This window comes from Haliaeetus albicilla, chromosome 6 (genome assembly GCF_947461875.1).
Source record: "Haliaeetus albicilla chromosome 6, bHalAlb1.1, whole genome shotgun sequence".
NCBI lineage: Eukaryota > Metazoa > Chordata > Aves > Accipitriformes > Accipitridae > Haliaeetus > Haliaeetus albicilla.
Window position 1 is genome coordinate 16,667,335 of NC_091488.1, and position 26,911 is coordinate 16,694,245.

General features: G+C 44.6%; 2 protein-coding genes across 5 annotated transcripts in view; one reads left to right on the plus strand and one right to left on the minus strand.

Moving 5' to 3' along the window:
• The window catches only part of SON (SON DNA and RNA binding protein), a 41,500-nt gene extending 25,020 nt beyond the window's left edge, over positions 1 to 16,480 (minus strand). Inside the window, exons 1-3 of one of the 4 annotated variants that reach the window (XR_011325030.1) lie at positions 16,162 to 16,480; positions 14,351 to 14,517; positions 1,019 to 11,911 (exon numbers count right to left, since the gene is read on the minus strand). Coding sequence is in view for 3 of the 4 variants with exons in the window: in XM_069785182.1 (XP_069641283.1) it covers positions 1,019 to 11,911; positions 14,351 to 14,517; positions 16,162 to 16,271 (11,170 nt within the window). In the remaining variant the exon portion in view is untranslated. Of the gene's footprint in view, positions 1 to 1,018; positions 11,912 to 14,350; positions 14,518 to 15,271; positions 15,451 to 16,161 lie in introns of those variants that run through there. The other 3 variants (XM_069785182.1, XM_069785183.1, XM_069785185.1) reach the window with 3 other exon arrangements.
• A 7,537-nt stretch (positions 16,481 to 24,017) lies between these two features.
• GART (phosphoribosylglycinamide formyltransferase, phosphoribosylglycinamide synthetase, phosphoribosylaminoimidazole synthetase) overlaps positions 24,018 to 26,911 on the plus strand; it is a 34,942-nt gene continuing 32,048 nt past the window's right edge. Inside the window, exon 1 of the mRNA XM_009918793.2 lies at positions 24,018 to 24,370. The gene's annotated coding sequence lies outside the window, so the exon portion shown is untranslated. The remainder of the gene's footprint in view (positions 24,371 to 26,911) is intronic.

The following is a 26,911-nucleotide window of genomic DNA, read 5'->3' on the forward strand; positions in this document are numbered from 1 at the left end:
TTAATAAAACAGTATTTTGCTTTATTAAGGAAAAAAGCACATGCAGCCCTATCACAGAAATAGGGAATGAAAATTAAGTACGTCTTATTTGATCTGCCAGTTTGCAAATAAATGAGTTACCATTATCTCCGCAAGCATACAGCTTTACAAAAATCCTAAAAGGACTGCATTTCTTTACTTCTTAAGCAATAAAAGTATATAGATACAGACTTGATGCATAATCAAAGCATGAAGGCAGATTCAAGGATGCTCATTAATTCTCATGTTCTATATAAAAATACTTCTTTGGTATAAAGCTGCCATGGAAGCCCTTCTGAGACAGAACTAAGGATCAGAACCTGAGGTCCACAAAAGGAGGCTTCCTCACACACTGTATAAGAGCTCGTCTCTCAAAATTAAAACATTCTTTCTCCTTATGTAACTTACTACCTAAGGAAACTACAAGGCCCCTCTTTCTCCAGTCATCAAGAAAAGATGCAATTCATTAGGATCTTTTATTTTCCAATCAGCTGGGTCTGGGAATCTTTTCAGAAACGAGTCTCCCTTCCCATTAAGTTCTTAAGATGGGAAAGAGGCAAGAGAGAGTAATGGAAACAGATAAATAAGCATTACAGCTGACGACAGAACTGAGAAGTCTCCATCTGGCACTTACTTTCAAATGTTCTTTCATGCCCAATTTGCTCTCGGAAAAACTAGAAAACCATAAGTTTCTTACAGAGTACTTGACCTTTACTAACTATTACAGCGAACAGTGTTCCTCAAGACTGCAACAGACTACCTTTCTATAAAAGCTCTATAACTGAGATATAACTTGCTCTAAATACACTTTAATCCAAAGGATAAACATTGATCCAGCTCCAACATAAAAGTTCCTGCTGGAAGTCACTGCCTAAAAGTAATGCACAAAACTACTTCCAAGAAATCCCTTATGAATGCTACAGAGATATGTTAAAAGACTATGTAAATGAACACAGTATCACCTAACCATGGAACTACTGAACATAAAATTATCACTTACCCAAGTCTGTAAGACGTTTAGGTGACCTGCTTGAAAATCGTTCTGATGACCTCGACCTACGACGATCAGGTGATCTGCTGTATCTTCTTCTCCCTGAAGATCGTGATCGCCGTAGTCGAATTGGTGACCTACTAGAGCTCCGTCTTCTTCCTCTTGACCTTGATCGCCTTTGACGAATAGGTGTTCGACTCCTGCTCCGTAATCTGAGTGATATTCTACGATCTCTTGAATCTGATCTTCTTCTTCTTCTGTCAGTAGATCTTGATCTATTTCTCTGAGATCTCTTACGCCTGTCTCTTGATAAAGAACGCCGCCTTCTTGATGCTGACCTTGATCTACTCCTCCTTCTGTGCCTTGAACGTGACAATGAACTAGACCGAGAGCGACGATTAGATTTTGATCTTGATGCTCTTCTCCGTGTTACTGATCTCGAGCGATTCCGTCTAGAGCGAGATTCTGTATCATATCTCTGGGATCTGCGCTGAGAAGACCTGGAGCGCCTACTTCTAGACCTCCGTGAAGATTCTTTGTCTGCTGTTTTCTCAACAGATTTGGAGCGACTCCTTTGGTGAGCAGTGGACCTGGAGCGTCTACGTCTAGACCTCCGTGAAGATTCTTTGTCTGCTGCTTTTTCAACAGATGTTGATCGACTCCTTTGGCGAGCAGTGGACCTGGAGCGTCTACGTCTAGACCTCCGTGAAGATTCTTTGTCTGCTGTTTTTTCAACTGATGTGGATCTACTCTTCTGGCGAGCAGCAGACCTGGAACGTCTACGTCTAGATCTCCGTGAAGACTCTTTGTCTGTTGCTTTTTCAACAGATGTGGATCGACTCTTTTGGCGAGTAGGAGATGTTGAGCGTCTGCTTATAGATCTTCGTGAAGACTCTTTGTCAGATATTTTATCAACAGATTTGGATCTAGATTTTTCACGTTCAGAAGACTCAGAACGCCTACTTTCAGGTATAAAGGAAGAGTCCTGTTCCTCCAGCCTCTCAAGAGGCATGGAATCCTGTTTATCTTCATCTGCCAAAGACGGTTCCACATCCTCACCCTCTTCAGCAGTGGTAGACCTTGACTCATGATCATCTGACGATGTGGAATCTCTTCGTTCAGCTGTCAAGGAGGGTTCCACATCATCTACTTCTTCACCAGTGGTAGACCTCGATTCACGCCCATCAGGGGATGTGGAACGTCTGTGTTCAGTTGTCAAAGAGGGTTCCATATCCTCTACTTCTTCACCGGTGGTAGACCTTGACTCACGATCATCTGATGATGTGGAATCTCTTCGTTCAGCTGTCAAGGAGGGTTCCATATCCTCCACATCTTCACCAGCAGTAGACCTCGACTCATGTTCGTCTGAGGATGTGGAGTGTCTACGTTCAGCTGTCAAGGAGAGCTCCTGGTCCTCTCCTTCTTCACCAATGGTTGACCTTGACTCACGTCCATCAGGAGACATGGAGCGTCTATGTTCAGCTGTCAAAGAAGGTTCCAAATCCTCTGTTTCTTCACCAGTTGTAGACCTTGACTCATGGTCATCTGACGATGTGGACTGTCTACGTTCAACTGCCAAGGAGGGTTCCCCATCTTCTATATCTTCACCAGTGGTAGACCTCGACTCATGCTCATCAGAGGATGTGGAGTCTCTTCGTTCAGCTGTCAAGGAGGGTTCTGCATCCTCTATCTCTTCCCCTGTGGTAGACCTTGACTCATGCTCATCAGAAGACACGGAGCATCTACGTTCCATTGTCAAAGGCTGCTCCAAATACTCTGCTTCTTCACCAATGCTAGATCTTGACTCATGCTCATCAGGGGACGTGGAGCGCCTATGTTCAGATGTCAAAGAGCGCTCCAGATCATCTATTTCTTCATCTATGGTAGATTTCTGGTCATGGCCCTCGGGGGACACAGATCGTCTATGTTCAGAAGTCAAAGAGGACTCTAGACCCTCTTCCTCCATAGGAGATTTCAGCTCATGACGTTCTTGATATGAGGATGTGGAATGTCTACGTTCAGATATCAAAGATGGCTCTAGATCCCCTGTTTCTTCACCAGGGCCAGACTTCACACTGTAGCCATCAGGGGACATGGAGCACACACTTTCGGGTATTAAAGAAGGTATTGCATCATCCAATTTTTCAACAGGGATGGATTTCAATTCATTGTCATCAGGAGACATGGAGGCTCTATTGTTTAGTGTCAAAGGTTCGAGACCAGCTACTTTTCTAATAGTGGGCAAGCTCAACTCCTGGCCATCAGGAGACACTGCATGTTCGTTTTCAGGTGTTGGAGAAAGCTCCCGCACATCTGCTTTCTGAACAGGGGTGAATCTTATCTCCTGGCTCTCAAAAGACAAAAGATGGTCATTTTCAGATGTCAAAGAAGAATCCACATCCTCTGTTTTCTCAGCGTGAGTCAATCTTGATTCATACTCTTCAGGGGACACAGCACATTCATTTTCAAATGTCAGAGAAGGTTCCTTAGTCTCTACTTTTTCAGCAGGGCTAGACTGCAGCTCCTGACCTTCAGGGGACATGGCACATTCACCTTCAGACAAAGACAACTCCTGCACCTCTGTTTTTCCAACAGCCCTAGACTGCAACTCCTGGCTATCAGTGGACATTGAACTTTCACTTTCAGATGTTTCAGAAGGTTCCTCCATTTCTTCTTTTTCAACAGGACTGGATCCCAAATCATGGCCTTCAGGGGATACGTCATACTCATTTTCAGACAGCAAAGAACACTCCTGCACCTCTGTTTTTTCAGTAAGAGCAGAGAGCAACTCCTGTCCTTCATGGGATACAGCATATTGTCTGTCTGATATTAGCGAAGGCTCCTGCACCACTGTTTTTTCAGCAAAGGTAGACTGTAATCCTTGACCTTCAGGGAAGATGGTATATTCCCTGTCAGATGTCAGAGAACGCTCCTGTACCTCTTTTTCAGCAGGACTGGCTGTCATCTCCTGGCCCTCAGGAGATACAGCATATTCATTTTCAGACAGCAGAGAACAGTCCTGTACCTCTGTTTTTTCAGCAAGGGAAGATGACAATTCATGATCTTCAGAAGACACAGCATATTCATTGTCAGGTACTACAGAAGCCTCCTGCATCTCTACTTTTTCAGGAGAGCTAGATCTCAGCTCCTGGCCCTCCCAAGATACAGCATATTCATTTTCAGATGTCAGAGCAGGCTCTTGCACTTCTATCTTTTCAATAGGGAATGACTGCAACTCCTGGCTCTCAATGGACACTGAACATCTTTCTTCAGACATCCGATAAAGTTCCCGCATCTCTGTTTTTTCAGCAGGGGTTGATGTCAACTCTGGGCCATCAAGCCCTATTGTATATTCATTTTCAGACATTTGAGAAGGCTCCTCTAGCTCAACTTTTTCGAAAGTGGTGGATGTCAACTCAAGACCATCAGAGGAAACAGAACATCTGCTTTCCAGTATCAGAGGCGGCTCCTGCACCTGTATTTCTTCATCAAGGGCAGATCTCAACTTGTGGCCATCAGGGGATGCAATGCATTTCAGTTCAGACAACTTTCGCACCTCTACTTTTTCAGCAGGGATAGGTCTCAATTCGTGACTATCAGGCAACAGCAAAAGCCCACTTTCAGATGTCAGAGAAGTCACTGGGGGCTGTAGTTTTTCAGTAGTTGTGCTTACTGATTCACAAACATCAGCAGAGTTGGAGAACCCACTTTCTAGTGGGAGAGAAGGCTTCTGTATCTCCATTTTTTCAACTGCAGTGGCTGTCAATTCATAGCCTTCAGGGAAGACAGAACACCTAAGCTCAGATGCCAACGACATTTCTGCACCTTCTGTTTTCTCAAAGTAATTGTGTTTTGATTTATGGCCATCATGGCACACAAGAATTCCACTTTTAGACATCAAGAAAGATCCTGTACCCTCTATCTTTCCAGCAGGCAGGTATCTTGATTCATGCATTTCAGAAGATTCAGAGCAGTCAATTTCAAGTACTTGTGGAAGTGTCAGACCATCTAAATCTTTGTCAACAGATGATCTGGACTCATGAACTTCGGAAGACTTGCAGCTTTGTCCTACAGTTGTCAGTACAACTTCCCGCATTTTTTCAAAAGATGACACTGAAATGAGGTCATCCGAGATCTCAACAGGACCACGCTCAGATATCAAGGAAACATCTGGACCCTTGATTTTTTCAACAGATACAGATCTTCGTTCATTTCCATCAGGTGATTTGAAGGACCCACCTTCAGATATCAATGGAAGCTCCTCTATTTGTGCAGCAAACCTGGATCCTGATTCATGTCCATCAGGAGACTTGAAGCATCCACTGTCAGAAGCCAGAGAAGACTCCTTCACCTGGCCCTTTTCAATAGGCAAGGAGGCTGACTCACAGGCATCAGGGAACACAGAGCATGTAGCTTCAGGTGCTACAAAAGATTTTTGAGCCTCTGCTGTTTCAAAAGATAGTGACCTTGACTCAGGGCTGTCAGCCAACTTGGAAGATTCACTTTCAGATACTTGCAAAAACTTCTGAAGCTCTGTTTTTTCAGCAGGGATATGTCTCAGTTCATGACCATCAGACAACCCAGAGAGTACACTTTCAGACATCAGAGAAGACCCCTGAACTTCCATTTTTCCAGAGGGTGAAGACATTGTCTTGTAATCATCAGAAGATACAGAGCATCCACTTTCAAGTGTCAGAAGAGGCTCTGGACCCTCTGTTTCTCTGAGAGAGGTAGATCTCGACTCATCTTCATGGGATGCGGAGAGCTGAAATTCTGTAACCGAAGAAGTTTCTGCATCTCCCCTTTTTTCAACAGATGAAGAGCTTGACTTGGATGTGGAGTATGTAAGTTCAGGTAGTGATGAAGACTCCAGAGCCACTGCTTTTTCAGCTGATCCATTTTCAGACGTCATAGAAAGATCTGAAACCTGTGGTTTTTCCACAGGCATGGATGTCAATTCCTGGTCATCTGGGGTTTTGGAGCTATCAAATTCAGACATCACAGAAGGCTGCAGAGCCGCTGTTTTTTCAACAGATGAGGAGCTTTTCTCAAGACTATCAAAAGATTTGGAAAATCCACTTTCGGATGCTGGTGGCAGCTCTGGGCCATTTTTTCTTTCAACAGACAAAGCTACTGACGTGGGACCGTTAGAGGATTTGGAGGAGCTGCCTTCACTTGCAAAAGAAGGTTCAGGAACTTCTACTTTTTCAAGACTTTTGGTTGACTCCTGAAGGTCAGAAGATTCCACACGCTTGCTACTGCTCTTTACTGAGGATAACTTACTCTCTCTTTTTTCTATAGATTTGGACCTTGACTTAACACTATCAGAGGACTTGGAACGTTTCCGTTTGGATTTTTTTGAAGATTCCTTGCGCTTTTTTTCAACAGACCTAGACCTAGACTTGTAACGTTCAGAAGATTTTGAGCGGCGACGCTTAGATTTTCGTGAGGACTCCTTCTTTTTTTCCACTGATTTGGATCTAGACTTGTAACGGTCAGAGGACTTCGAGCGCTGACGTTTAGACTTCCTTGATGATTGCTTTCGATCTCTTTTTTCTACTGATCTGGATCTAGACTTGTAACGGTCAGAGGACTTTGAGCGCTGACGTTTAGACCTCCGTAGAGATGCCTTCCGACCTCTCTTCTCAACAGATCTTGACCTAGATTTCGAGCGATCAGAGGAACCAGACCCTCTATGTCTGAATCTCCATGAGTATTCTTTGCCTCCTCTCTTTTCTGAAGACCTGGATCTAGATTTAGAACGGTCAGAAGACCTGGAACGTCTACGGCGGGATCTCCAGGAGGACAACCTGCTCCCTCTCTTTTCCACTGACCGTGATTTAGACCTGTAGTGGTCAGAAGACCTGGAACGTCTGCGCCCAGACCTTCGAGAGGACAGTCGCTTTTCCACTGACCTGGACTTAGACCTGTAACGGTCAGAAGACCTCGAACGTCTGCGCCCAGACCTTCGAGAAGACAGTCGCTTTTCCACTGACCTGGACTTAGACCTGTAGCGGTCAGAAGACCTGGAACGTCTGCGCCCAGACCTTCGAGAGGACAATCGCTTTTCCACCGATCTGGATTTAGACCTGTAACGGTCAGAAGACCTGGAACGTCTGCGCCCAGACCTTCGAGAGGACAGTCGCTTTTCCACTGATCTGGACTTAGATCTGTACCGGTCAGAAGACCTGGAACGTCTACGTCTGGACCTTCGGGAGGACAGTCGCTTTTCCACCGATCTGGATTTAGACCTGTAGTGGTCAGACGACCTGGAACGCCTACGTCTGGACCTCCCAGAGGACAATCTGCTCCCTCTCTTTTCTGCTGATCTGGATTTAGACCTGTAGCGGTCAGACGACCTGGAACGTCTGCGCCTGGACCTCCGGGAAGACACTCTTCTCTCTCTCTTCTCCACAGATCGGGACCTAGATTTGGAATGCTTTTTTCTGGAATCTGAATAGTTTCTGCTCCTAGAACGTGCTCTTTTAGAGGTCAAACGCCTGGAAGTAGAACGCGACCTTGATTTTTTCTTCCGCTTCCTAGACCTGGACTGAGACTTGGAGCGACTCCTTTTTTGTTTCTTTGCATCATGTTTTTTATCACTGCTTCTATGGCTACTTTTTTCAATAACTTTCTCAAGTCTCATCAGAGTCTCCCTCATTCGTGCCGCCACATCAGGTTGCACATCGGATGTTTCTGAATCTCTTTTCTCCGACTCCTGTTCTGGAGTTGCTTCTTTGACAGCCTCAGCCTGTGTAATGACTTCCGACTGGTTTGCCTCTTCCACAAGTACTGGAACTGCTTCTGTAACAGTCTCAGGTACTGGAACTGCTTCCACATCTTTTGTCTCTGCCTCCAACCCCACAGCTGCTTCTGCATCTTTCAGCTCTACAACAGTCTCGGAAAGAGGAGCTGTTTCCAAATCTTTTGTTTCTGCCACATGAGCTGGAGCTGATTCCAAATGTTTTGTGTCTCTGATTATTTCCGATTCAGGAGTCCCTACTGAATCTTTTTCATCTGCTGCATGTGAAGAACTAAAAACTGTTTCTGCTATTAAAGGCTCAGATGCTCGAGCTTGTTCTGCATCTTTCTTCTCAACCAGTATCTCACATTCCTGAGGTTGACCTGGAACTGTCACATCCTCCATTTGTTGACTCTGCACCACTTCTGCATATTGTACTTCTGCTGTCACTTCATGTTCCAGTGTTGTTTCCAGATCTTTCATGTCCCCTGGCTTTGGAACTGCTTCACAAGATTTCACTTCAGCAGCACTCAAGATTTCTGGAGCCTCTTCTGTACTCTTCCATTCTGCAGCAGGTTTTGCTTCTAGAGCTGCTTGCAGATGTTCTTGTTTTTCAGTGTGCAAAGATTCTGGAATGGCTTCTGAAGCATCCTCTAAAACATTTATCGCCCCCACATTTCCAGACTTTTGGGAAGTTTCCAAACTTTGGATATCCATGTGTACCTCAGGTTCTGCGACTGTTTCAGAACCTTTCACCTCTACTGTTGCAGACTCTTTCATACTTTCCAACAACCTCACTTCTCTAGCTTCTGATGCTGGCTCCAAATATTTTGCTTTCATTTCTTTCTCCGTTTCTGAAGCTTCTTCCAAATCTTTTACAGTGGTAAGAGAGGGCTCATTTTTTTTTGTGCTTGTCCTCCTTGTTGCAATTATGTATTCTACAGTAGGTCCCTGAGTTCTCACATCTGTCAAAATCTTAGATTCCAAAGTTCCTTTCAAGTTTCTCACTTCTGTCACTATTTCTGATGCCATTGTTTTTTCCTCCACTCTGGGCAAAGAGTCCAATATTGCTTCTGAATGACCTACTATTTGTTCCTGTACAGATTTTGAACTTGTTTCTGAAGTCTGCATCGTCACTGTTTGCACAGGTTCTAGCATTGCTTCTTTGCTCATTGCCTTTGCTTTGTTCGGATCTTCTGGAGCAACTTCAGAACACCTCACTTCTCTAACCAACTCAGATGCCAATGTCCTTCCCAAGCCTTGCATTAGTGTCCTTGTTTCAGATCCTACAATCATTTCCAAATTTTTCATCTGTGTTAAGTGTGAAATTTTTGATCTCGCTTCCACATCTTTTACCTCTGCAACTGCCTCAACTTCCGATAAGTTGCCTAAACCTCTCATTTCTACAGTGGCAGAACTGGTAGCTAGTTCAGAATCCTTTATCTCCGCTACCACCTCAATTTGTGAGGTTCTTGTATGTGTCATGACCTGAGACTGTGAAATGACGGAACTCTTTGTTCTGCTTGCACCAAGAGGTTCTGCAACTGTTTCTGCATGTTTTCGTTCTCTCTCTGCTGTGGTTTTCAACTGCATCATTCCTGCTAATGCCTCAGACTCTCTAACTGGTTCCATGCTTACACATGCAACCACAGATTCAGGAGTCCTTTCTGACCTTTCTTCTAAGGCAAGAAGTCCTGGACTTGCTTGCAAGACTTTGCTACCCATATTGGCTTCAGAACAGACATTTTCTCCCAAGCCCCTTGCCACTGCAAGGGTTCCAGGCTGCAAGACTGCTTCCAAAGCTTGTATCTTTGCCATACCTACAGATGCTGGATCTCCTAAATCTCTCACACCTTTCACGTGCAGGTGTGATGAAGATGTCTTCAACTCTGTCCCTGCTCTGTCCCGGTCTGCTTCTGAATCCTTCCTTTCCGTCTCTGCTACAGGTCCTATAGTTGTTTCTAAACTTTTCACTGGTCTCACAGATCCAACTTTCATAGCTAGGAGACCAGCATCTGAGGCTGCTTCCACTCCTGCCATACTATCTAGATTTATTTCTGAACTTTTTGACACTGCTGTTGAATCTAGTGTTGCTGCTAAACCTCTGGCCACAGTCCCACAATGCACAGCTTCTTCTGAAGCCTTCACACCTTCCATTTGCAAAGACAGTGAAGCTGTTTTCAAAGTTTTTGTTTCTACCACAGCCATTGGCCTTAGGACTCCTCCTGGACCTTTCATGTCTTCTTTCTGTAAAGACAGGGGAGTTGCTTCCAAACCTCTCACGTTTGATTCACTCTCAGATCTTGATTCTCTCAGCTCCTCTGGTTGTCTCAATAATGAAGTACCTTCTAAATCTTTTGCCTCTGTTACAGCTACAGGCTTGAGAGTAGATTCTGAAATTTTTGAAGCATTAGTATTTTCAAGTTGCAGAGTAGCTTGACTTGTTTCTCGACCTTTTACTCCTGTTAGTGCTGCAACTTCCACAATTGTTTGTGGACCTTTAAAACCCTCTGTCATTTGGATTTCTGGAGTTGTTTGGGGAACGAAGGTCTGCACAACTGCTATGGGTTCTAAAGTTGCTCTTAAACCTTTTGCCTCTGCAACCACATTTACATCTGCCAATTCTGCTGGAAGTACAGATTGCTGGGTTCTATCCACACTTCTTGTTTCTGTCAAGACTTTAGGCTGTAGGAACACTCCTGATGCATTCAGCACTGTTCCAGGATCAGTGGTACCTTCCACATCTTTGACTACTTCACCCTGCAAACATTCTTGAGCTGCTTTGACATCTTTTGCTGGAACACCCACAGGTTCCATGATTGCTTCCAAAGTTTTGGGCTTTACTACAGCAGTTGGCTGCAGAGCTTCTTCCAAAGCTTTCACATTTTCCATATGTGCAGAGCTTCTAGCTGGTTCAATATCCTTCACTTTTGTAACAGCTCCTGGTCCCAGGGGTATTTTGGCACTTTTTATTTCCACCTGGGTCCCAGCAGTCAATGCAGATATTTTAAAAGGATGTTGCAAAGACACATCTGCCTTCAAGACACTTGAACCCTCCATGGGGCTGCACTGCATCACTCTCAAATTATCAGATATAATTGGGGGCTTCAGGGCTGGCTCCAAAGTTCTGCTCACACCCCCTAATTCCAAAGATCTTTCCACAGTTTTCACATTTCCCATATGCAGAGATTTTTCAGTTGCTTCTGGAATTTTCACTTCTTCCATGGCCACAGACACGTGAGCTACCTTCACAGTATTCAGATCTGCCTGACTTGCAGATTTAGGAATTGTTGTCACATCACTTGCCAAAGACAGAGATTCTGAAGTTGCTTCTAACCCTTTTGCTCCCCCCTGTGCCACAGATTGTAGAGATGCTTCTGAATATTTCAACACCTCCATGGTCTCAGACTCAAGAGCTACATCCAAAGCTTCCCCAGTGCCTTTAGATTTCAGAATAACTTCTGAACCTTTTAGTGCTTCTATTGCCTCTGAAGCTGCTGAATCTTTCTGAATTTCAGTACTGGCAACTCCAGATGGGATGCTAGATGAAGTATCATTTCCAGTATCAACAAGAACACCCTTTTCACTCGCAGTAATAGCTATAGGATAAATATTTTCATATGACTGTTTAATTTGTTCTTCTCTAGTGCAAATTTGAGTTATACTAGTATTTTCTTGGAGATCAGCTTGACTGCCTTCTAAATTAAATGGAGGATTTGCTGCACACAAAGTTCCCTTCTCACTTCCAAGATTTTCTGTAGATTGCTGAGAATCAGTTCTTGAATGAGAAACAAGTCCTAAAGCTTGTCTATCAAGCTCCTCACTTGCTTTTAAGCGCAGTTCTTCTGGCTGCACGTGGACAGCCAGATTTGCATCTCCAAATCCTCCATGCTGAACACTCAATTTGGAGCTTGATTTCTCTGGCATCAAGTGAGAAGCAGGCTGCAAGTCTGCATGTTCTCCATGACGTGTACTCAACTTTGACTCCTTTGGCTGTTTTTTATGCTTTTTCTCTTTCTTCCTTTTCTTCTTCTTTTTCTTCTTCTTCTTGCTTTTGTGTTTCTTGTTCTTTTTTGATTTTTTCCTAGGAATTTCATCTTCAGCAGTAGAGCTTCTTTTTGTAGACTGAGTACTATGTTTCACAGTATTTTTGTCTACATCTAGAAAAAACAATATTTTCCTTGTAAATGTTATTAAAACTACATTTTAAATATTCTTTTAGACTAGTGACCAAGTACCTGGACAGAGGTACAAAAAATTTAAACTTGAAACCCATGCCTTCTTCACTGAACTACCATACATAAATAGCACACATTCCCTTTTCAGCCCTCTTACCCTTCCTTCTCAGGGGTCACTTTAACTTTTTGAAAGAAGAATTAGTTATTTTTACTTAACCAAATCTTCTTGGTCAGCAACACCGTTCCAGTGGGAACATGACTCTTCCCAAGAGTTGGATATGCTTCCACCTATATTCAACTGGGCAGTGCATTCTTCCAGGAGGCTGGAGATGTGCTTTTAAACTACACCAAACTGCACATGGAAGTGAAACAAGAACTCCCATTTTCCAGACAAATTATCTAAGTGATGGTACACTTATTGTATAACATGTGGCTGGCCCATTATCCTCTATTATGCTTTAATTTGTGAGCGAGCCCCTTATTACTAGTGTGTTAGAAATTATCTAAACATATTTACTGATTATGTTCCTCACTAAGTTCTTCAAACAAATTTGGAGAAACAGCATCTGCTTCCCCAATCCCAAACAAGCTTTAACGCACTGCAGGCAACCAGCTACTCAGACCTGACTGCAGCTGCCACAAGGAACTGCAAACCTGCAAATACCTAAGAGAGCTTTTGCTTCAAACAGGAAAGTAACTAATAAATTCAGGTGACCGCAGGGACAAACAATCGCTGGAGGGGGAAAGAAAAGAGGAAGACTGAGGTTTCGATCACCTTCTTTTAATTCTATACCTGATTTCCCTCCGAATTCAACCTGTGTTAGGTTCTTACCCTCCTCTGGACGTAGTGCCATGTTTTCATGAGAAAGGCACTTCTATCAAAGGCAACTTGTTATAATTTCTGTTAAAGATGAGATATATATTCAAATCTGTTTGCATGTTATATTCAATGATTGTTTTTATACTGGCCAGTGCAGCAATATGGATTCTCCAGTTATAATCTGGCTGTGATTACAAAGCATACTGTTTCAAGTGAACAATGCAAAATCATTCAAAAACTGTTGGCAATTGCCATACTATTATATGAACATGACTTGAGATTCCATAAACAAGTATCTCAGGTAGTTCTAAGCACACACATTTTTACGGAATAAACAGCTTAATGAACTAGCGCTTCCACCAACATTGTTGTAAATGCAATGAAAAAGAACAACAAAGCAGAGTTAAATGACCTTTTCTACACAGCCTTTTCAGACAATCTCTGTTGTTCAACAGCAACACTAACTTCTTTTCAGTTATGAACAGTGTGAACGTTTACCATAGGTTAAGTTTATTAACTTCCAGGTTAATATGTCTCATTTATTACCATGTTAGCTTGCCTCATTCTTCCATGACAGAAGAACAAAAATATAACAACAACAACAAAAAAAAAACCAGACGCCAGCCTAAAGTGCTGCCTGTACAGCATAAGTGAAAGACTACTGAAAATGCTCAAGGTAAACAAGCCACTGTGCATAAAAGAAAAAAAAAGCAGTTCCAAAACCTTGCAAACAGAGTCTCTGAAATAAACAATTTTCTACACTGCCTCTTAAAAAAAAAAAAAAAAAAAAAAATCACCCTGGAACTATACTTACCAAGCACATAGCAGTCACCTATGTTTCAACTCCAAAAAATTAGAAATGCAATAACTAGACCCTTCATCTCAATAACCCTCCCAATTCAGAAATTTTACAGAAAGGACTAGTCCCATGAGAAGGGATACTCATATGTAACTTTTTGGCATAATAAATCCAGTAAATTATTGAAGTTATGAGATTGCTACATAAAAATTTCTTAACCTTTGGAAGATTGCAATCTGAGTATCTACATTTTGAAGATAAGTGCATTATTCATTTTAAAACAACAAAGCATCTTACTCTGACAGAACAGTTAATCATACAGTTCTGAATTCTAATAAATTATTTTTAGAAATAATACTTGAAACCAATCCAAAACAACACAACAAACAATGCTTCTATCCATCAGTACCAGCTTTGTTAGTAAGAACTGCTCATTGAGACCCTGAAGTAGGTATATACAAAACAAAGCACAATTACATATATGGATATTATTTAAACATTTTAGCATTATTGTGATGGAGAGAAAAAAAAAAAATTTTTTCGCACACTAAGTAATGCTTTCATATAATAACCCAGCTTCAGTTTTTAAATTATGTACTTCTCTGTCCATCTATGGTTGTAAATCACAGTAGACAAAAAAAAATACTTAACAAACATTACAATAAACATACAACTTGTCAGATGAAGCTCAAAGGAGCAGTACTAAAAAGTACTTTTTCATCTCTGTAAAATTGATTCAATTTTAAGCACTATGACAACCTTCTTAAACAAAAACATATTTGCCAAATGTGTTTTCATTTACCTGATTTGCACTGCAGCTCTGTATCAAGGGCTCCAGAGAGCACTTCCTCTATTTTCTGCACTATCTGATCATTCTGACGACTCCCAGCACCAGCAACTGTGTCATCTGAAGGGTTGGCTTGCTCAGCTGGGATTGTGTCACCATTGGGCTGGCCTTCTACCTTTCCACTAACCAAAAAAAATATCAACATAATACAGCAATTTTGAGCCTTTTTTGACTTTTTTTTTTTTTTTAATTCATAAGCATTTATTATACTCAACCCTTCAAAACAGTATTTTAGCCTCCTGAAGAAGCGATGCCTTTAGTGGAACATCTACCTTTTGATTTACTTTCATTTATTCACAACAGAACACGTTGTGACAACCGAGTATTAGGCACAAGGGAGGAAATCATGTTCTCGAATATGCCACAGTCCCCGAGCTTTATGTAAGAACTTGCACAGGCTCCCCTCACAAAATAAGCACCCATCTCTCACTCTTCTCCAGTAGATTTTGCTTGCTTTGCGAGACAAGGCTGGGAAAAACTAGGCGAGCTGAAACGTGGTAAGATCAGTAAGACAAATCGTACAGACGCTCGCCCCGACACCGGAGACCAGCACCCAAAACCCGTGAGTGAAAACGGGTGCGCGTTCGCCAGGAGACAACGCGTACGCCCGCCCCTTCCCCCCCCCCGCCCCCCCGCCGTGTTTTCGCTCAAGGCGCTCGGAAGGGCGCGAGCCCCCGGGCCCCGCCATGTTGACGCCGAAACGACCCGCAAGAGCCCTAGGCCCCGGCCCGTCTCCCTCAGTCCCGGGGGCGGGGGGGGGGACGGACCGCGCACTTCCCTTCCTCCAACACACCCCTCCTCGCCCCGCGCTAGGCCCCGGCGCCAGCGCGGACGCGGCTGCGTCGCCTCCCCCGCCGCCCCGAACAGGCTCGTTACCCGCCGTGCTGCTGCTGCTGTTCTTCCTGGATCTCCCGGAATTTGCTAACCACAAAGGACCGAAAGATCTGCTCGATATTAGTCGCCATGACAGCCCTACCGCACCGCCTCCCCCCCCCCGCTTTCCTTCCTGCCGAGACGCGAGGCCTCCAATATCCCACAAGGCACCGCCGCAACTGGAGGCCTAGGGCACTCGCTGACGTCCTCGGTATACGTCCTCTCGCGATTGGCTGCCTTCTAACGGATGACGTAGCGGGGGGGGGCAGCGCGCAACCCGGGCCTCCGGACGGCCGCTCTAGCGCTGAGCAAAAGCCATAGAGCGCCAGCCCCGTCTGGCTTCCGGGGGAGGGGGGGGTGGGGGGGTGTCTCGTGTCTCGGAGAAGTTCGGCGTTCCCCCTCCCCCCGCAGGAGCGCGCCGCGCCGCCATGTTGTTGCACTCACCCCCACCCCACCGGCCGCGCGCCCACGAGCAGGCGGCCGCGCGCCTCCCGGCGGCCGCCCCCCCCCCCCCCCGCGGCCCCCCTCCCCCTCCCTCCCCCGCGACCGGCAAAACCCCGGCGGGCCGCCCTGCCCCCCCCCCAGATGAAACCGTTAACTGCCGTTCTGCCCCCCCACCGACGTCCCCCGTCCCCCCCGCCGTTCTCGGCCCCTCTCGCGCCCCGTACTCCGAAAAGCTGCGCCTAAGCCCCCGGGAGACCGGGGAGGAAAAGAAGGGGAGAGTCGGTGGAGGGCACCATGGTGGCCGGTGACCGCCGGTCCCCGCGGCTCTGTCCCCGTCCCCCCCCCACGCACACCCACCTCCCCCCACCGCGATCGCGGCCGCCTCCGGCGGCCAGCAGGGCCCGGAGCCATCAGGGCCTCCGCGGAGAAGCCCGGCGGCCGGCACTCACCTCGCCGAGGGCCGGAGCGGCGGCGGCGGCGGGGCCATGGTGGGCTGAAGCGTGCGGCTGTGCGTGCCGGCGGGCTCGGGGCCGGTGGGGGTGGGTGGGAGCGATGCCATTGGTCTCCATGGAGCGGGGCCAAGCCCCGCGCCTCCGCCGCCCCGTGTGCCGAGCGCAGGCAGCGCCTAGCAAGGGGGCCTGCCCGCACACGAGTGCTGCATCACAGGGCCCGGCGCTGCGCTGCCCTCACTTACCGAGCAGCGGCTCCATGCGAAAGGCGCCCTCCCCCTCCGCCGTGAGAGCGGGCGGCCCGGCTGTGACACGCACATGTGCTCCGGGGGCTGTCTGCGGGGCCGGGCGGGCGGGCGGGCGCCCCGCGAGATGGGAGAAAAATTAAAGGAACAAAGGAGGAGAAGGAAAACGCCGCCGCCGCCGCCAACAAATAAGCGACACCTGAGCGAAAGCCGCCGCCGGCCTCAGCCCACCTGCAGAGCCGCGGCTTCTCCGTGGGTGTTTTGCTGGGAAATCAGTTTCTCCCGAGTACAGCCACCCTGGGGGCCCCCTTCGTGCTGCCCCAAAACCGCTTCTCGAGTACATATGTGTACACGTGCGACTTTGTCATCCTCGGTCCTGTAAAACCGAGTGATCCTACTACAGCTGGAAGATGCTTCCCCCATACAGTTTATTCTGGTGTCATGAGGTAGTGACTTAGAGGGGTTAGTTGGCCTGAAATAAATTTAAATTGCCTCAGAAGCTAGGTCTATAACCGTTTAATTGCTGCTGGGGTCTTTATTTGCAATGTCAGCCTCAAATCCAATGTGGTCCAATAATCACTTGCAAGACCCTTTAAAAGCAGCATTGTTCTTTACTGCGTATTGCCAAGAGGCAGTCTGCCTTAATATTAACTTTGGAAAAATAATGGATCTGATACTCGGATCGATTTGCTTCCTTTTATGTCACAGCCGATTTATTACATTTAAAATAGAAAGCAGTTACACTTAAGAGGCCCTTTCACAAATAACCTGTACCTTTCATGCCACACCAACATTGATGTATTTTAGATCTTACAGTAGAATACTGTGTGTAATTTCTGGCATTCAGTGAGCTAAAGACTGAAAATGTTTCACTTGAACAATTTCAGACATATTTAGACTCCCCTGATGCAAATGGCCTTGTCTAGACCAGGCATGCTTTCACCCATAAACATGCAATGATACTCTACATAGGCATAAGGTTGCTAGTAGGCGCCTTGCCGCAACAACAAAGCTGCAAAGGCTTTTAGCACAATATATGATGGTAACTCACCCCTTCCAAAAAAAACCCCAGCTGTACTCAAGAGAACAGCAGCTTTGACTGGCATAACTTAGCCTGTGTTAGGGGCTTCAGGCAGAAAAGCTGTTCCAGTTAGGGACCAGACCTCTGATGCGGGCAAAGGGGAAGTCGCACCACAAACCTGCCCGCCCTCAGGAAGGGGACCCTTTTCAACTGCAGTTAATTCATTCAAAGTAGCTTAACTACACTGATATCGCTACCAGTGTAGGTCTCCATCTATGTAAGGAAAATCATGAAGAAATGTACAAAAAAAGCCAGGGAAGGATTTCGGTGCCTGCTGCGTATTTCACTCTCGTTCCCTAAAAATTAACACGGGCAAAGCAATAACTACAAAAACTACTATACATAGAAATGAGGATCCACAGCCCCACAGGAGAATAACTATTCCTGCTCTCCCTTCGCATCTCTGCTGTAAAAAACCACAAGCCTTTAGTTAAACACCTTCATTCAGTTAGGTGTTCGGTAGTTTTCAGATTAATTCAATGAAATAGTTTACTTTCATCTTGTCAAGACCAGCGATTGTTGCCGATACATTTAGTGTTCAATTTGTAAACATAGTATTATGTGACTTTGCTAGTAGCAGTTCTGCAGCAATCATCAGTACTTAGAGCATTTATTCATGTGACTGTTCCCTTTTAAAGCAAGAGTCAAAGCAGTGCTCAAATATGGAACCAGTATTTATTAAATCTATATTCCATAAGCTAATTTACAAAGAACTGTGAGGTTTCCACATTATAGCTGGGGGGGGGGGGGGGGCCAAAACTATGGATCAAATCTGGTCTTATTAACAGTATTGTTGCACAATTGTAATGCTAAATTGGACTAAATATTACCCAATACTCTTTGGTTTCATAAAGTAGAAAGTTCAGTGTGATACAAACTAAGGAGTTGGTACTTAAAGATACGTAGGAGCATTCCCCCTGAGAGGACATAGAAACAAATTCAATCTTTACACAGTCCTACCCAGCCAACTTCATAAACCATCACCTTTACCCTCTGGAGCAATACTCTTACTTCCTAGATAAAGTAAAAACAATAACCTACATATAGATAAGGGTTTTCGGCCGGCTCTAGCACCCTCCCGGCCCGGCTCAGCACGCTCCCCAGCCGGCAGCCGCCCCCAGCGGAAGATATTTCTAGACCTGAAGAACTGGCGTGCAAAAGCCAATTAGCGGGTCTCCAAGCCGAGACATTGATTACCCTTCCTTCCTTCCTTCCTCCCTTCCTCCCTCCTTCCCGCCCGCCCCGCTTCCCGGCCCCAGCCCCGACCCGCCATGTCGCGGGGCTCCCTGGGTACTGTAGTTCGCGGCGGCGGCACGGCGGAGGATGCCTTCCGCTCCTTAAAATCCCCCTGAAGGAAAGTAAGTTTTTCTTTCGCTCTGGAGAAGGGTTCTCTCCGCGGGACGCGCGGTGTCGGTGTCGCTGCCCGTAACCAGCCTCCCGCGGCCGGGTTTGGCGGCGGCGCGGGAGGGGCGAGGCGGCGGCGGGGCCATGTGCTCCCCGCCGAGCCGCGCGGTAAAATGGCGGGGCGGGGCGGCTCGGCCCGGCCCGGCCCGGCGCGGCGCCTTCCTGCCGGCCCCTGCTGCAGCCAGAGCGCCGCGGAAAGCAGGCCTCGCCTGAAAACCCGGGCGGCTTTGGTTTAGCCCGGGTCCTGCTCTGTCCCGCACCTATGGCGATGAAGGGGCGTGTGGAGATCTGTTTGGTAGCGGCTGTCATGTTCATTTATATGTTGTAACTGCGCCTCCTGCCCAGACTGATTTCTGAGGAGCTTGATATGCAGCGGTTTTAGATGGACTGCACTTTAAAGTACTTTAAAACGCACATGGCTTTTATTTCTACGAGTTTTTTTTCCTTTGCTCTGTTTGGCTTTGAAAAAAGTGGTGAAATATTTGCTTTGAAGTAAATATTAAACTTCTAACCTCTTTTGTTCTGGACTTTGACTCACTTCGATTCTTGCCCTGCTGTTTGCGAAGTTGGGGCTTACCAGCTTTAACACTGGCCCTCTTTTTTTTTTTCATCTATCCAGTAGACATTGAAATCAATGAGCAGAGCTGATACTTATTTTGCTATGGGGTGTGTATAACCGAAATAATAATACCAAAAAAGCATTCCTCCCCCTCCCCCCTTCATTCTTGTTCTCACCTAGGAGCTTCTGAGACATCAATGGTGAAAGACACTGAGCACTTCCAGCTTCCTACACAGAGTTTTGAAGTGTCAAAATATAGTACTTTGAGGGTGGTTGTAAAACTTTATGATCCTATTTATTTTTAGCAGCCAAAATTGAGGTAATGTTTTGCCTAGGAAACGCACAATCCAGTCATTTGGAGGATCACACCAGGAGGCAAGTTGCTCTTGCAGAGCCTCAATTCAGGCTATGAAAGATGTATGTTTTATTCTCAGCTCTGATTCAGGCCTTCACTGTGATGCTTGGATTTCTGCAGGGGTGCACACACAGATAATAATGATTTTCTTGTTTTATTTTGTTTTATAAAGCAATCTGATACACCACTCTATATAGCCAGGTAAGAGCCAGGAATTAGTCCTAAATAAAACACATGAGCAAAAGAAGCTTATTTAAACTCAAAGCTATAACTGAAAATCGTAATTGCTACCTGATTCTGGAGGCCTCCAAACTCCTTAAGCAACTGTTCATGGTATTGAAACCTGAGGAAATTAAAGGTTCTCTAAGGCCACATTGTTTTCCTTCAGGATGAGCCTAATGCTGCCCTAGCCTAAGCTTGCACTTCTGTCATTGCATTTGGCCATTTTGCCGGTTTAGGTGCCATGGCTGTTTGGTTTTGTACCTTCCGTTGCACCAGCAGAGCCGCTGCACAATTGGCATGGTGAATTCCCTCTGGAAACTGATCCACACAGGAAAAAAACATGGAGAGAGACACGGATCTCTTCCCCTCCCCAGCCCTCATTTGATTCTCTGATCAAACTCACCCTGTGACCATAAACAGGCTGGAGCAAGAGGTAGGAATGAGCAGTTGGGTGAGAAGGTAAATTGTGCAGCAGTGTTTGCCACCGATTGCGTTATGGTCTCTCGATCAGTCAAGATGATCTGAGGGTGCAGTGCACAGGACAGCTGGTGTGATGAGCAGTTTGCTGCAGCATAACCAAGCTCTTTTCACCCTCTCTGCCTGCCTGCTTCTGCTGCTTCCCTTGTACTCTCTGTGGCGATCACTTCATCCCTGAGTGAGTTAGTTTAGCTCACTAAGCTGGCAGAAAAGTATTTCCTTTATATGTGCATATATATTTATATTTTCACTTTACTGGGTTGGTTACTCTTGTAGTGTTAGCTTTCCAGCATTACTGTCTTCCTGATCCAAGTGACTGCACAACCCTTGGCACACACAGGAGGAGAGAGGGAAGGAGAGACTGGAGGTGGAGAAGTTGGTGGGACCAATGGGAAGCTGCACTGGCAAAGGGCAGCGTGAGCCAATTGTGAAACAGCAGTCGGTGAACCTGCAGCTTGTGCGTTTCAGCCTCCAGTTCATCTCCAAGCTTGAACAGGGTCCAGCAGTTGGCAGAGGTTCACCAGGAAGGCCAGCTTGGGGCTCACCTCAAGTGTAGCTGTGTGCACTCGTAACTTGCAGCGGACTCTTAAGACATGGCTTGGCCCGCTGATGAGAGCATGAATTCAGAAAGCAGAATTGCTGGGTTCAGCCTGAGGGGGTTTGGGACCACGTAACCTGGCTGCTGGCGAGTTTGAAAGCCAAGTAAAGGACGGCAGGTTCCTGGGAGGGGGTAGGCAACAGCCTAGCTGTTAGAGTTGGGAGGAGGAAGTTCTACGGTTTGGCTTCTTTTCCAATCCGTTCTTTCAATTTTTTATCCCATTACAGGTCTATGAAAAAAACCGCATACATGGTCCTGACTGCTAGGGCTAGAAACTAACACTACACTCAATGGGGTGGCAGCCGAATTGCACAGCCTTCCCAGTTTTGTGTTTTTCCTGTGCCCTGTGAGTCTTTATTTCTTTTTCTTCTCCTCCTGCCTAACTTCTAGAGAAAAAGTGAACGTTCTCCTTTAGTACCAAGCCAAGTGATAAGAGCTCTTCTCCAGGGACTGGGGGGTGTGGGTTTGAACCTTCTCGGTGACGCTGGGCTTGAGTTCTTTGTGTTTGGGGTAAGTGCTGTCACTGCTGGGCCATTTTGTAGCCTAAGCTCTAGGAAAGGTAGGAGTTAAGGTGCTCTGGGCAAGGACCATATCTTTTGTCTAAAGAAACTTGAATGCCTGCATCAGGTTTCCTGAATCCCTGTGTTGGGAAGCTAAGGTATTTCAGCTTTTAAATAGGCTGCAGCTAAGGTTAGATGTTACATGTGCAGTGATACAATAGATTGTTGCCGCCTGAAAGGCAGGTCTTGCCCTCAAATTATTCTGCTCAGTTCTGTTGTCCCATCCATTCACTGTTAGAGTCTCTTAGACCTTGGCTGATTGCGCTCCAAGCCAGTTCAGCTTACAGAAATCTGTTTTGGATTGGTTTGGGTGTTTTTTTCCTCAGATTAGTTTTATGAAATCTCAGTGAATTGACTATGCTCAAGTCAGCACCAGAGCCAGTACAAGGAAAGGGAGAGTGTGTCTGGATTCACGACATCCCCTTTCAATGACAACAAGGTATATGAATGGGTCCAGCATTAATGCATGTGTAAATTTTTGCAGCAGAGTGTAAACCTTCTTGAGCAGTAAACCTTTTCGTGAAGGGCTGAAACACTTCGGAAGCTGCACAGTGCAACATTTTAAATATACCTATGTGTTACCATTGTCACTCCACTCTCAGCTCAGATTTTGATGAAACTAAGACACAAAAAAGTATCTTTTAAAACTACTTTGTTTTGTGGCACCTTTTTCACACAGATTTTCAAGATTTGGCTCACCAAAGCAAAACACAGTCCACCCAGGTCTCAATCATGGAGCACAGAGAAAACCAACAGCACTGGAGCTTAATTAAAAAAAAAAAAAGACACTGTCTGAAGCAGTGAGCTGCTACCAGTCATACCCTTTACTGTTTGTGCTGTATTGCATAGATCTTATTTTAATTGCACCTTTTTACTGCTTTAGTTAGGGGTGATGTAATAAAGCAATGGCTTAATACGAGACTCCACCTAGTTGAGATAAAATACTTAGGTAACTTGCACCACACACGTATGATACGAAACTGAAACTTGGGAGGAAATTGCTTAAGGATTTTCTTATAGAGTTACCTTCATAAATGCAACCAAGGAGCTGAGTTTAACAAGTCTGTGCACAGGATCAGGTCGAGAAAGAGTCAATAGCTGCTGTCCCTTCCCTCTTAATAGGGAAGGGGCAGCAGCTGAGTTAGTAGCCTCATCTCACTTCTACCTGTATTTGAAATCTCACCATGCCTTGTGGAGGAATCAGGATGGGGAAAGCTATCAGATACTGTTGGTTTTGCCTTCCTCACTTTATTTCCTCTGCTCCACAGGCCGTGACCTAGTGGAAGAGTTGCCCAGATTCTTGGTGAGCCCTACCTTTTGTGGAGGATAAAGGTCTCTAGGCTGATGCTCGTCCCTGCTGACTTACTACTGGCAACCTCAGGGACAGGCTCTGGAGGTCAACTTGTCTTCACTCAATCCTTGTGTCCTCTCCTCTTGGATACACAGAGTGATTAGCTTGTTTTTGCTTTCCTGTTCTTACTTCATATAAGGACCTAGTAATAGACCCTTGCCTGAAATGCCATTTGTCTTTATTTTAAAACATCTTTTAACCAAACATATCTTCCTTCTTTACAATAGCAGACAATGGTTGCTGAAGGTAATTACATACCGTGCTTTGGAATCTTTAAGGATTTCACATATTGCTTCCAAATAACCTGAGTGTGTGATAATCCTTACAGAAGAAATATCTAGCTTGTGAATGGCTTTTGGTCTTTTGAGAACAAATTTTTGACTCCTGGATTAGTCACAAAATAAAAAGAAATGTCGCCTCTTGGAATTTTTATTTTTAATGCAAGATTTTGCTGGGCAGCAGAGGGCCTAAACAACATCTTTCTATGACAGTGTGAAAAAGAAAGGCTGCCACTACTAGATTTGAGCCTCCTGAACTGGGATTGCCACCAGAAGTTCTCAAGCTACATCCCTAAATAAAAGTTGCTAGGATACCACTTGTGGGATGCACAAATAACACTGAGTTTCAAAACAAATGGCTGAAACGTATTTTTTACTCACATTTTGTTATAGAATGGTTAAATTTTATTTGAACATATGATACATGGCTTGTTCTATTTACTTGCTCCGATATAAAACTTTTTGCTGTATATTATTAATTTTTTTCAGCTGACAGTAGTATTAGAATATGTTACTTCAGGGAAAAAAAGTGAGTGATTCTTTGAGTTGCCAGCATGGTGAGTTACTTTAGCTGGCAACAGTGTCACTGGATCTTAAAGCCTGCCCTACTATTTTTAAGCAGTAGGCTTAATGGAGCATGAAGGTGCATCATGCACCTTATTCTTTCATACTGTTGATATGCATAGCACTATGCATAACCTCATTTTGAGATAAAAAGAGATTTTTAGATAAAAAGAGATCTTACAATCTGATTAGTAAGTAGTTTTTGACTGCAAAAAATACCTGGGATGGGACAGAATTTATTTTACAAGTTTAGAAACAACAGGATGTGCTGCTTCTGCTCTGCAAAGTTTTTGATCCTCACTCCGAGACCATTTGCATGCAAGTTTCTGTCCCCTCTTCCCAGCTGGAATGGCTGGACTTTCCCGTTCATTGGCTAGCTGCACAGTGTCGTCAATGGGGCGGTAATATTGGGACAGGGGTACTACATTTTAACCAGAGTCTGCTTATCTCCTTTCTCTTTGCACATCTGAACTCTTGAGTACTACTTTCCTCAGATTGGCAGCACGTAGGATAGAGTAAGTATGTTCTCTGTTTGGGTTTAAATCTCTGCACTCAGTTCTGAGGTACTTGTAAGAAAATTATGTAATGTGTATAGCTCAACTTATTATTGATAAAATTGGCCTTAAAAATCAGTATTTAATGATGACTGTCTCCGGACAGCACTGAAAACATGCTTGTTTGGTTTAACTTCAATGTATGGGATAGCTGCCTGCTACATGATAAATGTTTATTCTTTTATATTGCATTCTTTTGTCCTATATCACTGTCTTTGTCTAATTCATCCCTTTGTTGTAGCCAGTCCCTTATTGTTTTATCTTTTCTTTTTGCTTGAATTGTAATATAAAAGAGGTTTAGCATAACTTGGTGTCCCAAATGTGTATACCATAACTGATAATTTTCACCCCAACGTGGTTTTTTTTTTATTGTAAGTAATCCTAGAGTTTTGTAATTAAAACATCTCCACAACTTTGCAACATGTATATTTGTCAGTGTTGATTAGAAAGCTATAGGTCTCCCCCAGCCTGAAACTACAATTAAATTTTAACTCCAGTGTGTTTAGTTCATAGTGAACAACTCAGTGTTAATTTTTTGTATTTTATCCTTCTATTCATGTTTATTTTGTCTTTATTCTGACTGGATGTTTTGCCTAAGAGTATCACTCTCTGAACAAATCATTCCTTCATTAATGGATTAAAATGTCTTAGCAAATGGCATATGAATAGCTTCTAAAACAAGTGTGGGCTCTTCCTGTTTAAAGTTTATTACAGAGGGCTTGGATTTAAAAATCAGGTTCACGGTACGCATCGCATAGGGTCCTCAGAGCAGAAGCTGTTTCCTGCATAGTCCAGGTCCTCAGGAAGGACAGGTTTCTCCAGGGTCAGAACTATCAGAGCAGCTTTATTCAAGTCGAGCTGTAGCAGCTGACCTGAGGGAGAGGCACATGCCCCTGCCTTATCAGTTGGCTGAAAATCTGCTTTATACCATGCCTTTTTGCTTTTCCCTTAGAAATGTTAGGGTTTTTTTTTTCCTTTTCTTTTCTTTTGTTTAAGATGTGCTTTGTGCTAGTCATCCTCTCTTGTCCTCCCATAGAGGAGGGGACCACAAAGGAGATCTGACTTTTCGCTGCTCTTGGAAATGAAGCTGTCACCTGCGTGTATTCAAGCTGCATCCTATGTTGGGTTTTTTTCTCTCAGCTCACCTTGGGAGGCACTGTACACATTGGCAAGCGCAGGTTCAATGACCAGCTGCTTAATGGAAGAGGCACAGGGAGTGACCAAGGGTTGCGTATTACGTGTGCTGGGATTACAACAGGGAGACTCGTTGTTCTTTTTGACCAAAACTCTTATCTGGGCTGCATTCCTCATCCCGATGAATGGGAGGTGATTCGTATAGCAGAGGGACACATCTGACCTCTTTGCTGGCCATGCAAAGCCCTTTGAATAAATTCATTTTCAGCACAAAACTGGTTTTGTTTATTCTCATGACTTAAAATGCTTAAGCCATTTTTTATAGGTTTAGATTGTTATTTTGCATATGTTAAGATTTGAAGCTTTTAGATTCTTTTTTGCAAGTAGTGCATGGTGCACTTGGGCTTAGGACCACCTGCCAATTTGTGGCTGCTCGCTTTCTGCTCCGCTGAATAGCTTCTTCAGGGACTGTTTGACTTCTGTGAATAAAACTCTCACTTTAACCAGTGCAGTGGCATTGTTTGTGTGTGTAATTTATATATGTTGGACTAATGTGACTCTTAACAGCTTACTCTTTGAATAGCTTAGGAGGCTAGCCTTTGCTTTTCAATGAACTCCAGATAAAGATATATGTATTTATTTTATAAATTATGTACTTACTTTATTTCTTTATTTACTATTTTCTGAGTTCCAGCGGGTTTTTTCAGTGTAAGTGAACTCTTCTATTCCCTTGCTGGCTGTGTGGTATCATTGTCGGGATAGCAATTCTGAGGTGACGTACATCAGTAAATATGTAGAGAATATGCATAGAAGTAAGTATGTCTTATAAAGCAAAGGCTAACTTTCAAAGCTGCTCAAAGAAAAAATTGTAATAAATATTGACATCACTCCAATATGTGTAAGTTATGTACACACACACAGATAATGACATGCGGAGGGCGAAACAATTCATGTAGTTTTTGTGACCATTTTGTTTCCAAACTGCTGAAAAGGTTTTGGACCTTTAAAATTGCTGGAAGTTTAAAATTGTAATGAAATTGCAGCCTTTGTTCATACACCTACTTTCCGCAGGCCAAGAGACTGTTAGTGTGTTTTTTCTAAAACTCAGTGGAATGGGAAAGAGGAGTGGATGTCCTGCAGGACCTTCTCAGAGCGAGCTCCTTTATTAATGACACCTGGTATTCCCTGTTGTTTGCCTCATGGTTGTTCTCTCCTAAGGAAGGACGGAGCTGGAAGTTGATTTCCCTGTCTCATTGCTCTTAGCCTTGCCTTTTCATGAAGTACTTAGAGCTCTTTCAGATAATACCTCTAAAAACTCTTGAGTGGTCCCATTCAGCTCTTAACACTGTAATACTGTGTTCATACGGT